This window comes from Suricata suricatta, chromosome X (assembly GCF_006229205.1).
Source record: "Suricata suricatta isolate VVHF042 chromosome X, meerkat_22Aug2017_6uvM2_HiC, whole genome shotgun sequence".
Classification (NCBI taxonomy): domain Eukaryota; kingdom Metazoa; phylum Chordata; class Mammalia; order Carnivora; family Herpestidae; genus Suricata; species Suricata suricatta.
The window spans coordinates 95,514,257-95,527,327 of NC_043717.1; the positions used below are offsets into that span (position 1 = coordinate 95,514,257).

A 13,071-nucleotide genomic window follows, 5' to 3' on the forward strand; every position below is an offset into this window, starting at 1 on the left:
GCTCGCGGGCCGCTGTGTGGCGTCGGCCGGCGTGGTCCGGGGAAGCCCGGAGGGGCAGGGGGCGGCCGCCGGGTCCCGGCTCGGGCTTTACGTCACGCGGGGCGGCGTGGGGGACGCCGGGTGAGGTGCGGGGTGGGTGCCCCTGGACAGGCCTGAGGGGGAGGGCTGCGTGTGGCAGGAGAGGGTGGCAATGGCGTTTTGGTGGCCTCAGGGAGCGCGCCGCGGGGAGGGCCCACGGGCCGGTTCGGGGAGGCTGCGGCTTTGTCGCGAGACGCCCTTCCCTAAACTGAGGGCATGTCGTTGAGGTCGTCCGGGGCCCTGCGACCGAGGGCGCAGGCACGGGGGTGGCCACGTGGGAGGGCGTGCGGGGCCTGGGGCTCGCACCTAGTTCCGCAAATGCCATCATGACGGTGCGAATGCGCGTTGCCCGCCTGCCGCCTCGCAGCAGCCTCGGGAGCGGTCCCCGTGCCTCCCCGCTTACACCCGGGGGAAACGGCGAACCGGCTTCAGGTCGTTTCTTCTCGGCCCAGGGGTAGCTAGGCCTCGAATTCAGGTACGCCCCCATCCGGCTCTTGCGTGCTTTGATGCTGCACCGACCAAATGTGCGAATCTGGTCCTTAACCTTCAAGGACAGAAGTGCCATCACAGCCTCTGTATCCTGTCTCCAGCGTCATTGGTTCTTTCTGGAACAAGCCAAGCTGCACCCCTCCCCCCCTTCCGATCAGGCTTGCTAAAATGGCCAACACCCCGCCCAATAGTGACATACCTCGGTCTGCATCGTCGTCGTCGTTTTATTTTAGCAGTTACCCGATTACCTGTTGATTGTCTCTCCCACTAAAAGGTAAACTTTATGAGGTCAGGAATCACCACTGTAACCCCAGCATATAGGACAGTGCCTGGCATGTAAGAAATTCCCAATAATGGTTTGTTGAATGAATAAATTAAATAATTAACCACTTGAGCCCCCTTCCCCCCCCCCCCCCAAAGGAAGGTGGGAACGATGGCCTAAGGTGAAGCGCGGTGTTCTTCGTGGAGTCTGGCCTGGAATCCTGCCGGTTTGGGCTGTTTCACTAGCTGTGTGGCCTTGGGTAACTTACTTCACTTTTCTGGGCTTAAGTGTCCTGAATGTATAACTGAGGTGCTAGCTACTTCTGGGTGTTACCGAAATATTGTAAGACTGTCTGATTAAATGACCTTTCCATGGTCCTTGACTGGGAATAGTAATAATAGCTACTATGTGCTTACCTACCTAGTCCTATTTCATCCTCAAAACAACCCTGTAATGATAGCGTAATTATTACCATTTTACAGAGGAGGGATCTTTGGAGCCTCAGAGATGTTAAGTAATTTTTCTTCTTGCTATACCTACATCATGTAGTTACAGAGAGAAACTCCTCTCAAACCTAGGTCTCAAGAGCCCCATGCCCTTAAATGGTATGCTAACGGTAGGTACTCAAAAAATGGTGGGGGCTTTTGTGTTTACTCAGTTGCTGAGGAACTTAGATGTTTTTAGCTTTGGGGTGTGATTCCTGCCCCAGCACACAGTGAATTATTATTGCTAGAGCTAGCTGTTGTTAGTTGCCTCTGAACATTAAGAACGTCATTGTATTTTCTGTTTGCAAAGTCCTGTTCTTTTTTTAATTCCTTGCCAGAAATTGTCTGCATGTTAGTGATAACAAGCACTCGGATAGTGCTTACTGTGTTCTGGTTTCTGTTCTGAGCCCTTTACATATATTAACTGATTTAGTATTTTTAAATTTAAAAATAAATTAATGTGGCTCAGAGAGGTTAGGTAACTTATCCAAGATCACTCAGCAATGCTGGGATTTGAATCTGAGTTCTCTAACCTTGGCGTCTGCTCTTAACCTCTCCATTTTTTTTTAATGTTTATTTATTTTTGAGAGAGAAAGAGCAGAGAAGGGGCAGAGAGAGGGGGAGACAGAATCCAAAGCAGGCTTTGCACTATCAGTGCAGAGCTCAACGTGGGGCTTAACCTCTCCATTTTTAAAAAATGTTTTATTATTTGTTTTTGAGAGAGAGTGGGGGGAAGAGGCAGAGAGGGAGAGAGGATCCCAAGCAGGCTCCACACTGACAGCACGGGGCCCAAAATGGGGCTCAAACTCACCAACTGTGAGATCATGTCCTGAGCTGAAACCAAGAGTCAGATGCTTAACTGACTGAGCCACCCAGGTGCTCCCAAATATATATATTTTAAGATTTATTTATTTTTGAGAGAGAGAACATGAGTAGAGGAGGAGGAGGAGGGGGGGGGAGGGAGGGAGACAAGGAGACAGGATCGAAAGCAGGCTCCGGGCCGACAGCAGTGAGCCCGACACGGGGCTCCATCCCATGAACCGTGAGATCATGACCTGAGCTGAAGTTGGATGCTCAACCAAGTGAGCACTCAGATGTCGCAGCTCCTTAAATATTTTGGGGCTGGGCTCTTCCCAGAGCCATTTAGAACCTTCTTTGTGATCATCTTTTAGCCATTTTATGTCGCTTTCTTGTTATGGACTGAACATTTGTGTCTCCAGTAATAGCCAACAAATACATATGTAGAAGCCATAACTGTCCATTATGTGGTGTTTGGAGATGGGACCCTTTGTGGGGTAATTAGGATTAGTCAAGGTTATGAAATTGGGGTCCTGATCTTTTAAGAAAAGACACCAAAGAGCTCCCAACCCACCTTCCACTGTGCACATAGCTAGGAGAAAGCAGCTGCCTACAAGCCCAGAGAAGAGGCCTCAGAATGAAACCTATCTTGCTGGCATCTTGATCCTGGACTTCCCAGTGTCCAGAACCGCAAGAAATCAATTATTGTTGTTTAAGTCACCTAGTCATCAGTTGGTGGGATTTTGTGATGGCAGCTCCAGCAGGCTAATACGGGTGTTATAGAAGACATGGGTAATAACCACATGCTTAGACATGCAACACCAAGTCACCAATAAAACAGATATGACTTACTTTCATTTACAAGTGTGACTTACCTTCATAATCAACTATTGCCTGGTTGATTTAGAAAACTGCTGATTCAGCGTAGAGACATGGCCAGTGTAGGCAACAGACTACTTTAAGCTTGGTATTGCTGTAGGGGGAGTCATTGGTGCTGGGTCCTGGGTTTATCTTTCGTGCACATATAACCACTTTTGATAATCACTAATTTGTGAGCTTGTCAACTTCGATTCAGGTACAAATGACAAGCTTTACTGTGCTGTGTAGTTGTATGTATGTATGTCTATTCTACTAGATTATAAGCTCTTTGAGGGCTCTTAGTTTAGACTCATCTTTGTATGCTCCCCACAAAATTTTTTGCATAGTGCCTTAGCAAAGTGAATGCTAAATGCATTTTTATGTAATTTAATATATTGGAATCCCTTCCTATTGGAGCAGCCACTGGATTGTTAACTAATCCACAACAGATGAGGTTAATATCAGATATTAATATCAGATCAAATAAGGGCTAATAAGATTAAAGGCCACTGAGTATATTTCTCTCTAGCTCTTGTACAGATTGAGCTTATTGGACCCCTTTAATATGAAGTTTTGGTGTTTCGGATGATTAAAAACGAGTTTCTGGAGGCGCCTGGGTGGTGTAGCTGGTTGAGTGTCCGACTTGATTTTGGCTCAAGTCTTGATCTCAGGGTTGTGGGATTGAGTCCTGCATCGAGCTCTCCACGGAGTATGGAGCCTGCTCCACATTCTCTCCCCCATTCTTTCTTTCTTTCCCTCTGCCCTTCTCCCCCCTCTCTAAAATAAGTAAAATGAAAAAAAATTAAAAACCAACTTCATATTCATTGAATTACACCTTATTTTATTTCTTACCATTGGTCTGGGTGCAAGTGAGGCTTCTGAGAGTTTGAATAATCTCTAAAATCCCAGCATCCATCACCTGTATCTTTTTCATAGCAGTTTAACACTGTCTTATGGTGTCTTCTATACTGTAGGTTCTCTGAGGGTAGGTATGTCAAGTTTATCTAATTCTCTCTAGCATGTACAACATAGTAGGTTCTCAATAAACATTTGAGTATTAGTAATAAGAATACAGGTTCTGGATAAGGTCCTCACTATTTTAAAATTAGTATTCTAATATTTGGTCATTTATATGGATTTGAAAGACTTCAACTTTTCCTTAAATGTAAAAATTGGGGAAAGTTGATGTTGGTGCCTTGTCATCATTTAAATAAATGGCTCTGTATTTAACTTTATATTTGAAATACCTATAAGTAGACGTAATAGTATAGTAATAGTATAACAGAACCTCATATACACATTGCCCAGTTCTGACAACAAACTATCTGTAGTCAATCATTTATTTCTTAAATTAGGACCCCCATCAATATACCCTTATACTACTTCATGCCTAAAGTACCTCAAGCGATACAAGTTTTAACATTTTTTTTTCTGCCTTTTGGAAAGAGTTATATTAACATGTTTTTTTTAATGCTTGAAAGAACAAATCAACCCTTTCTTAAAAATTTTTAAAAATTTTAATTCCAGTATAGTTACCATAGTGTTGTATTAGTTTCAGGTGTAATATATAGTCATTCAGCAATTCTGTACATTACTCAGTATTCATCACAGTAAGTGTACTCTTAATCTCCATGACCTATTTAACCCATCCTCCCTCCTCCCCACCTCCTCTCTGGTAACCATCTGTTTGTTCTCTATAGTTAAGAGTCTCTTTCTTGGTTTGTCTTTTTTTCTCCTTTGATTTTTTCTTAAATTCCACATATAAGTGAAATCATATATTTGTCTTTCTCTGACTGAATTATTTTACTTAGCATAATACTCTCTAGCTCCATCCATGTGGTTGCAAATGGCAGGATTCCATTCTTTTTTATGGCTGAATAATAGTCCATTGTATGTATATACACAGCTCATCTTCTTTATGCGTTCATCAATCGATGGGCACTTGGGCTGCTTCCATAACTTGGCTATTGTAAATAATGCTGTAGTAAACATAGGGGTACACGTATCCCTTTGAATTAGTGTTCTGTTTTGTTTTGTTTTCGTAAATACCCAGTAGTGTGATTCCTAGATCTTAGAACAATTCTATTTTTAACTTTTTGCGGAATCTCCATACTGTTTTCCATAGTGGCTGCACGAGTTTGCAGGGTTCCCCTTCCTCCATATCCACCTGTTGTTTCTTGTGCTGTTGATTTTAGCCATTCTGACAGGTGTGAAGTGATATCTTACTGTAATTTTGATTTGCAGTTCCCTGATGATAAGTGATGAGGAGCATCTTTTCAAATGTGTCTGTGGCCATCTCTATGTCTTTTGGAGAAATGTCTGTTTGTGTCTTCTCATTTTTTAAAAGTGTATTTATTTTGAGAGGGAGCACACGTGGGAGAGGGGCAGAGAGAGGGGAGGAGAGAGAGTATCCTGAGCAGGCTCCACACTGTCAGTGCAAAGCCTGATGTGAGGCTTGAACCCATAAACTGTGAGATCATGACTTGAGCCGAAGTTGGACGCTTAACCAACCGAGCCACCCAGGCGCCCCTACTGCTCATTTTTAAATTAGATTATTTGTCTTTTGGGTGTTATATCAGTTCTTTATATATTTTGGATACTATCCCTTTTTTGGAAATTCATTTGCAAATATCCTCTTCCATTCAGTAGGCTGTCTTTTAGTTTTATTGATTGTCTCCTTTCTGAACAGAAGCTTTTAATTTTGATTAACTTGAATAGTTTATCTTTATCTTTGTTTCCCTTGCCTCAGGAGACCTATCTTGAAAGAAGTTGCTACTGCTGATGTCAGAGAAATTACTGCCTGTGCTCTCTTCTAGGATTTTTATGGTTTCAGGTCCCACATTTAGGTCTTTAAACCACTTTGAGTTTATTTTTGTGTGTGGTGTAGGAAAGTGGTTCAGTTTCATTCTTTTGCATTTGGCTGTCCAGTTTTCCTATTTGTTGAAGAGACTTTTTCCCATTGGATATTCTTTCCTACTTTGTTGAAGATTAATTGGCCATACAGTCATGGGTTTGTTTCTGGGCTTTCTATCCTATTCTGTTATTGATCTGTTTGTCTATTTTTCTGCCAGTACCATACTATTTTGATTTCTACAGCTTTGTAATATAACTTGAAAGCTGGAATTGTGATACTTCCAAGCTTTGCTTTTCTTTTTTCAAGATTTTTTTAAGCTATATTCAGGGTCTTTTGTGGTTTCATACGAATTTTAGGATTATTTGCTCTAGTTCTGTGAAAAATACTGTTGCCATTTCAATAGAGATTGCATCAGATATGTAGGTTGCTTTCAGTAATATGGACATTTTAACAATATCTGTTCTTTCAATCCATGACCGTGGAATATCTTTCCATTCGTTTATGTTGTCTTCAGTTTCTTTCATCACTGTTTTATGGTTTTCAGAGTACAGATCTTTTACCTCTTGGTTAAGTTTATTCCTAGGTATTTTATTATTTTTGGTGCAGTTGTAAATTAGATTGCTTTCTTAATGTCTTTCTGTTACTTATTAGTGTATGAAATGCAGTGGATTTCTCTACATTGATTTTGTATCTTGTGACCTTACTGAAATTCTAGTTGTTTTTTTGGTGGAGTCTTTAGGGTTTTCTTTATATAGTACCGTGTCATCTCCAAAGAGTGAAAGTTTTACTTCTTCCTTACCAATCTGAATCCTTTTATCCCTTTTATCTTGTCTGATTGCTGAGGCCAGGACTTCCAGTACTATGTTGAATAAAAGTGGTGAGAGTGGACATCCTTGTCTTCTTCCTGACCTTAGGGGAAAAGCTCTCAGTTTTTCACCATTTTCTATGATGTTAGCTGTGTTTTTTTAAATGTTTATTTATTTTTGAGAGAGAGAGACAGACAGACAGACAGAGTACGAGCAGGGGAGGGGCAGAGAGAGAGAAGCAGGCTCCAGGCACAGAGCTGTCAGCACAGAGCCCGGCGCGGGACACAAACTCACAAATGGTGAGATCATGACCTGAACCGAAGTCAGACGCTTAACCAGTTGGGCCATGGTGCCCTAGCTGTGGCTTTTTCATATATGGTGTTTGTTATGTTCATGTATGTTCCCTCTAAAACTACTTTGTTGACAGTTTTACCATGAATGGATATTGTACTTTGTCATATGATTTTTCTGCATTTATTGACATGATCAAATGGTTTTTATTCTTTCTCTAATGTGATCTGTTACATTGATTGATTTGCAAATATTGAACCACCCTTGCATCCCAGAAATCAATACCACTTGATCATGGTGAGTCATTTTTTTAATGTATTGTTGGATTTGGTTTGCTACTATTTTGTTGAGGATTTTTTTCATATATGTTCACCAGAGATACTGGCCTGTAGTTCTCTTTTTTTGTAGTGTCTTTATCTGGTTTTGGTACAAGGGAATGAATTTGGGTTTTCTTTCCTCTTCTGTTTCTTTTTTGCAATAGTTTGAGAAAAATGGGTATTAATTCTTCTTTAAGTGTTTGATAGAATTTACCTGTGAAGCCAACTTTTATTTGTTGGGAGTTTTTTGATTACTGATTTAATTTCATTGCTGGTAATTGGTCTCTTCAAATTTTCTATTTCCTGATTCAGCTTTGGGAGGTTATACGTTGCTAGAAATTTATCCATTTCTTCTAGGTTGTCCAATTTGTGGCATGGAATTTTTTATAATATTCTCATATAATCACAGATCAACTCTTTGACATTAAATGTGATATATAAACCTCATAGTGTTGACTGAACATAAAAATTTTGAATTAGAAATTAATTTGGTGTAGGATTCCTATTTTGATGTACATCCCAGCTGTTCTGTGTTAGACGGCGTGTCTGGGACAGGCTCTGGGTAAAATTCACATTGGCTTTGAGACAAATCGGACTCATGAAGTTCTTAGGCTGTCTGCAAAAGCTGTAGCCAGGCACTGAGCCGTTTTCACAGAAGCTGTAGGCTTTATAAATGTTGCATATTTCAAAGAGTCCTGGGTGGGTCCTGGTTTATTCTTGTGCGGACCAGGGAGTAACTTGGTGGAAGTGGTGAGTGGTCTTCAGGGGAGCCATTTTGGTGCTCTGGATCGTCTTAGTGCTAAAGCAGGATGCAATGGTCCATCTTCATTCTTGTCAGGTAATAGCAGATGTATTCTGAGCGAGGCTTAAATGTTTATCCCCTCCTCTTAAAGGATCTAGCAAAGGTCTCTTTTCCCAAAACTTGAATTTAGTTTTAGTTCATAAAATTTTAAAAAAGTAGTATTTACTTGTTACAAAATATTTTTGAAATGCTCCTATAGGGGACACAAATGTCCCATTTCCATTCTTTTTGTAGTGAAGGTGTTCTGAAATATGCATAATGTGAATGTTTAGCAGATACATTAGTACTTTATGCCAGATCCGGCATAATCTCTCCCCCAACAGGAATAGAACTTTTCTTGCTGTGTGTGAAAGTAATATGTGTTGATTTAAAAACAAATCAATACTGACTTTGTACCGCCCTCCAATTGACTGTGAAGCCAGTGCCTGGGCACTACACGCCACATGGCCATGCCCATGTTCATGTCCTGGTCCTCCTCCCTGACTCACTGTCGGCTTCCTGGCCATGGGCATGGGTGGAAGTGGTGACAAGGCACTACCAGCTGGATAAGACAGCACCTAAAATTCCCCCAGGTCTGGAGAACTCAAAACTGATCTTTTGGGACTGAAAAATTGACATGAAGCTCAAATTTCTCAAAACGTAATTATGAATTCTGAGAATAATATTATAAATCTTAAGTATGTATTTTTAAAATTTACCAGAAGCCTAGCTACCTATCCTTAAGCATCTAACACAGTGCCGACGGAAAGGTGTTCAATAGATGTTAGCTGATACATCAAGGTTTAATTATGGTTTGACCAGTATTTCTTGAAAACTGCCAAAACTCTTATCATCATCTTCTTGAATGTGGTTTGGAAGATATTTAGTCTTGAATATCATGTGAGGTAGAGTATTATAACTCTGGTTTATTTCTTTGAATGAATTTTATTTATTTTTTTCATTTAACTTTCTTGTCATTTTATTCTTTTTTTTTCCATATAGTTTATTGTCAGGTTGGTTTCCATATAACACCCAGTGCTTTTCCCCACAAGTGTCTCCCTCCATGACCATCACCCCCTTCCCTTCGCCCCCTACCCCTTCAGCCCGCAGTTCCTTTTCAGTAGTCAAGAGTCTCTCATGATTTGCCTCCCTCTCTCTCCCTGACTCTTTTTCCCCCTTCCCCTCCCCATGGTCCTCTGTTAGGTTTTTCTATAGTTTTCATCGTACAGGTCTTTTACATCTTTGGTTAGGTTTATTCCTAGGTATTTTATGGTTTTTCGTGCAATTGTGAATGGGATCAGTTTCTTGATATCTCTGTTGCTTCATTATTGGTGTATAAAAATGCAACCAGTTTCTGAATGAATTTTAAATATAATGGTAAGAATTATAAATCACCTATGATTTTTAAAAAAAGTGAAATTTTCAATGTAAGAAAAAGGCCAAGTTTAATAAAGTGTGCAGCTCAGCAAGACCCCCTCCTTGTAGTTGACCGCTGTTAGGTATATTCCTCCCTGCTCACCCTTTCTTCCGTTTTCCACTCCTTGCTTTCCTGCTTGCTTCCTTCTCCCATTCCCCTCCTCACTTCTATTTTTTGGTATTACAATTTTTGTTTATAGATTTTATTTTAATACTTTCAAATTCCCATACTTTTTTGTGTGTGAAAAAACACACAATACCACAAATAATTTCTAAGAAAGACTACTGATTTTTTTTAAAAAAGCAGTATGTACTCAATGAAGGGATTTTGGAATATGTAGTATAAAGAACTAAGTTAAATCACTTTCATTCTCTTCCCTGAGATAAAAGCTGTTATGATTTTATTATCTCTTTTCTGTATGTATAGGTATGTATATAATATTTATAAAACTATAATCATAGTACATTTTACCACCACAGGTACCACAGTGTCGGTTTTATTAAATATTTTGTGTGCTGGGTACTGGGCGTACGGAGACAACCAGTATATGGTTCTTCTCAAACAATCTTGGAGTGTCTGCTAGAAAGGCACCTCATGGATTGGTTATAACAATCTCAGGCTTCTAAGAGTTTTGGTTTTTAGGAAAGCGCTTAGCTTTTTGGTGATTTGTTTTCCCCTGCTGTGAGGTGAGAGGCTGTATGGATTTGGGGTAGGGAACAGCACCTTTTGTTCTGTGTGACATTTGAAGTTGTTAGACTGTGGTGTATGAACATTTTTTTTCTACAGTGTATTAAAATCGTTTTTACTACAATCAAACATACTCAAAAGTGGAAAGAATACTACAATGAATCCCCATATGCTCATCAGCCGTGTTTAAAATGTTACTAAGATTTTGCCACATTTGTCTTAACTCTTTAAAGTTTTTCGTTTTCTTTGCCGAACTAAAGGAAGTTTCATATCCTGCCATTTTATTTATACAATCATAACTATTCATCTCTAAAACATACAGTTCATTTCTTATATAACGAATTCATTGTCATGCGTACAAAGTTAGAGAAAATCCTTGGTGTCTCATACCTGAATTTCTTGTATAGGCTAAGGTTTTTTAACATCTAAATTCAATCGTGTAATGCTGTCACTGAAACAGTCCTATTTCTTTTCCAGATTAGTGATGATGAACCAGGTTATGACCTAGATTTATTTTGTATACCTCATCATTACGCTGAGGATCTGGAAAAGGTGTTTATTCCTCATGGACTAATTATGGACAGGTCAGTAAGGTCTTAAGGTGAAGTTTTTGGTTTTTTCTTAATTTCTATTTCTGTTTTTTCTTCATTTTCATTAATTTCAAGGGTCAGCAACTGTTTCAAGTAGTTGATATTTGAACGTCAACTAGGCCAGCTTGTCGAATAATAGATGTTTTCTAGTTTAGAGCCCTCTTTACGAAAATGTTGGGGGGGAAAGTTAATTACCCAGTGTAAGTCATGGTATACTGGGGATCTGTAGGGAGTAGAATAAAATAAACATTGAAGGGACGTTGGAGGAATGAACTCTAGTAACAGTCTTTGATTACTCAGCCCTGAACAGGGTAATGGGTTGGGGCTAAGTCACATGAGGGGAAGGTCATCTTTTGATCATTATGCATGTCTAGCTTGAAAAGTTCCCCTTAAATGAATTGCAGTGAGAAACCTTACTTTGTATTTAAAAGCTTGCTTGGTGTAACTGTTTTGTTTTTGATTTTAAGATTATAGTATCAATATATGTGTGTTGTGAAATATTCTAAGGATTGAGGCTTTAAAAAAGAGTAGAGTTCTCTCATTTCAGCCTCCTGCATAGTCCTTCCATACACACTGGCTATGCACATATTCTGTATGCAAATATACGTACAGTAACTCTTGAACAATGTGGGGGCTACGGACGCCAGCATCTGTGCAGTCAAAATCTATGTGTAACTTTGGACTCCCCTTGAAACTTAACTACTCATAGCCTACTGTTGACCAGAAGTCTCACTAATAACATACTGTTGATGAACGCATATTCTGTATGTTATATGTATTATATACTGTGTTCTTACAATAAAGTAAGCTAGAGAAAATACGCTACTAATAAAATCATAAGGAAGGGAAAATACATTTATAGTATGATATTTATAACAAAAATCCATTTATAAATGAACTTGTACAGTGTTTTTCACGAGTCAACTGTATATATTTTAACACATAGGTATGTACTATCATATAGGTACTATACATACTGAAATGTATTGGAAATGTTCTCATAGTAGTATATTTAGAGCTATCTAATATATTTCAAAGGTGGCACTGTCATAGAGGTCTGAAATTCTGGGTCAAGGGGAAAGCATTTATTGAATGCTTCTGATACTGCCAGATTATTCTCCAAAAAGTTATTTTAATTTATACTCATAGTGGTAAATGAGAGTGCTCTTTTTTTCAGTCTTACAGTATTGCCTATTATCAGGGAAATCTCATTTAGTAAGAATTTGCCATTGTGGTAGAGGAAAGTAGTATTTTAATTTGCATTTTAAATATTTAATATTTTAATATTTATTTATTTATTTTGAGAGACAGAGAGAGTGAATGGGGGAGAAGCAGACAGAGGGGAAGAAAGAATCCCAAGCAGGCTCTGCAATGTCAGCACAGAGCCTGATGCGGGGCTCGAACCCATGAACCATGAGGTCATGACCTGAACCGAGAGAGAGTTGGACACTTAACTGACTGAGCCACCCAGGTGCCCCTTGAATATTTATGATAGATGTTACAGTAGACCTGTATTTTGAAGATTTTTAAAAGTTTTATCTTTATGAAGCAAGGATATACTTCATAGGGGGGCAAAGGATGTGTTTGGTGAAAGTTTAATGCCTGGAGGGGATGTTTGCTATAAAGCTAAATATATTTATATTATATTATAAATTAATTTCTATTAAATTCCTGGTATCTCTGTAGGACCGAGCGTCTTGCCCGAGACGTGATGAGGGAGATGGGTGGCCATCACATCGTAGCCCTCTGTGTGCTCAAGGGGGGCTATAAATTCTTTGCTGACCTGCTGGATTACATCAAAGCACTGAACAGAAATAGTGATGGATCCATTCCTATGACTGTAGATTTCATCAGACTGAAGAGCTACTGTGTAAGTATATTTAATATATGCTTACAAACACGATATAGCTATGTTTTTCTGTGTGTTTTTGAAGCTCTACAAACCATACTTACATGTTCATTGCACTTGGTTACAGTGACGTTTTCTAATCGGTTCACTGCTACTTTATATCCAAGCAAATATTGTCTTTTTCTAACTAATCATCTTGGACTAGTCACTTTTTTTTTTTAAAGGATTTTTGGTTTGGTTTTGGTTTTCAGGTTTTTTAAAGACCACTTTTTTTTTTTAAAATATTTTATTGTCAAATTGTTTTCCATACAACACCCAGTGCTCTTCCCCACAAGTGCCCTCCACCATCACCACCACCTCTTTTCCCCCCTCCCCCTTCCCCTTCAACTCTCAGTTCATTCTCAGCATTCAATAGTCTCTCAAGTTTTGCATCCCTCTCTCTCCTCAACTCTCTCTCCCTCCTCCGCTCCCCCTGGTTCTCCATTAGGTCTCTCCTGTTTTCCTGTTAG

The 13,071-nt window shown here is 39.6% G+C and overlaps 1 protein-coding gene across 1 annotated transcript in view; it reads left to right on the forward strand.

Annotated features, from left to right (window-relative positions):
* Nucleotides 1-10,600: 10,600 nt before the first annotated feature.
* The window catches only part of HPRT1 (hypoxanthine phosphoribosyltransferase 1), a 23,587-nt gene continuing 21,116 nt past the window's right edge, over nucleotides 10,601-13,071 (forward strand). The window contains exons 1-2 of the mRNA XM_029930632.1: nucleotides 10,601-10,707; nucleotides 12,400-12,583. Coding sequence (XP_029786492.1) covers nucleotides 10,700-10,707; nucleotides 12,400-12,583 — 192 coding nt within the window. The 5' untranslated portion in view covers nucleotides 10,601-10,699. The remainder of the gene's footprint in view (nucleotides 10,708-12,399; nucleotides 12,584-13,071) is intronic.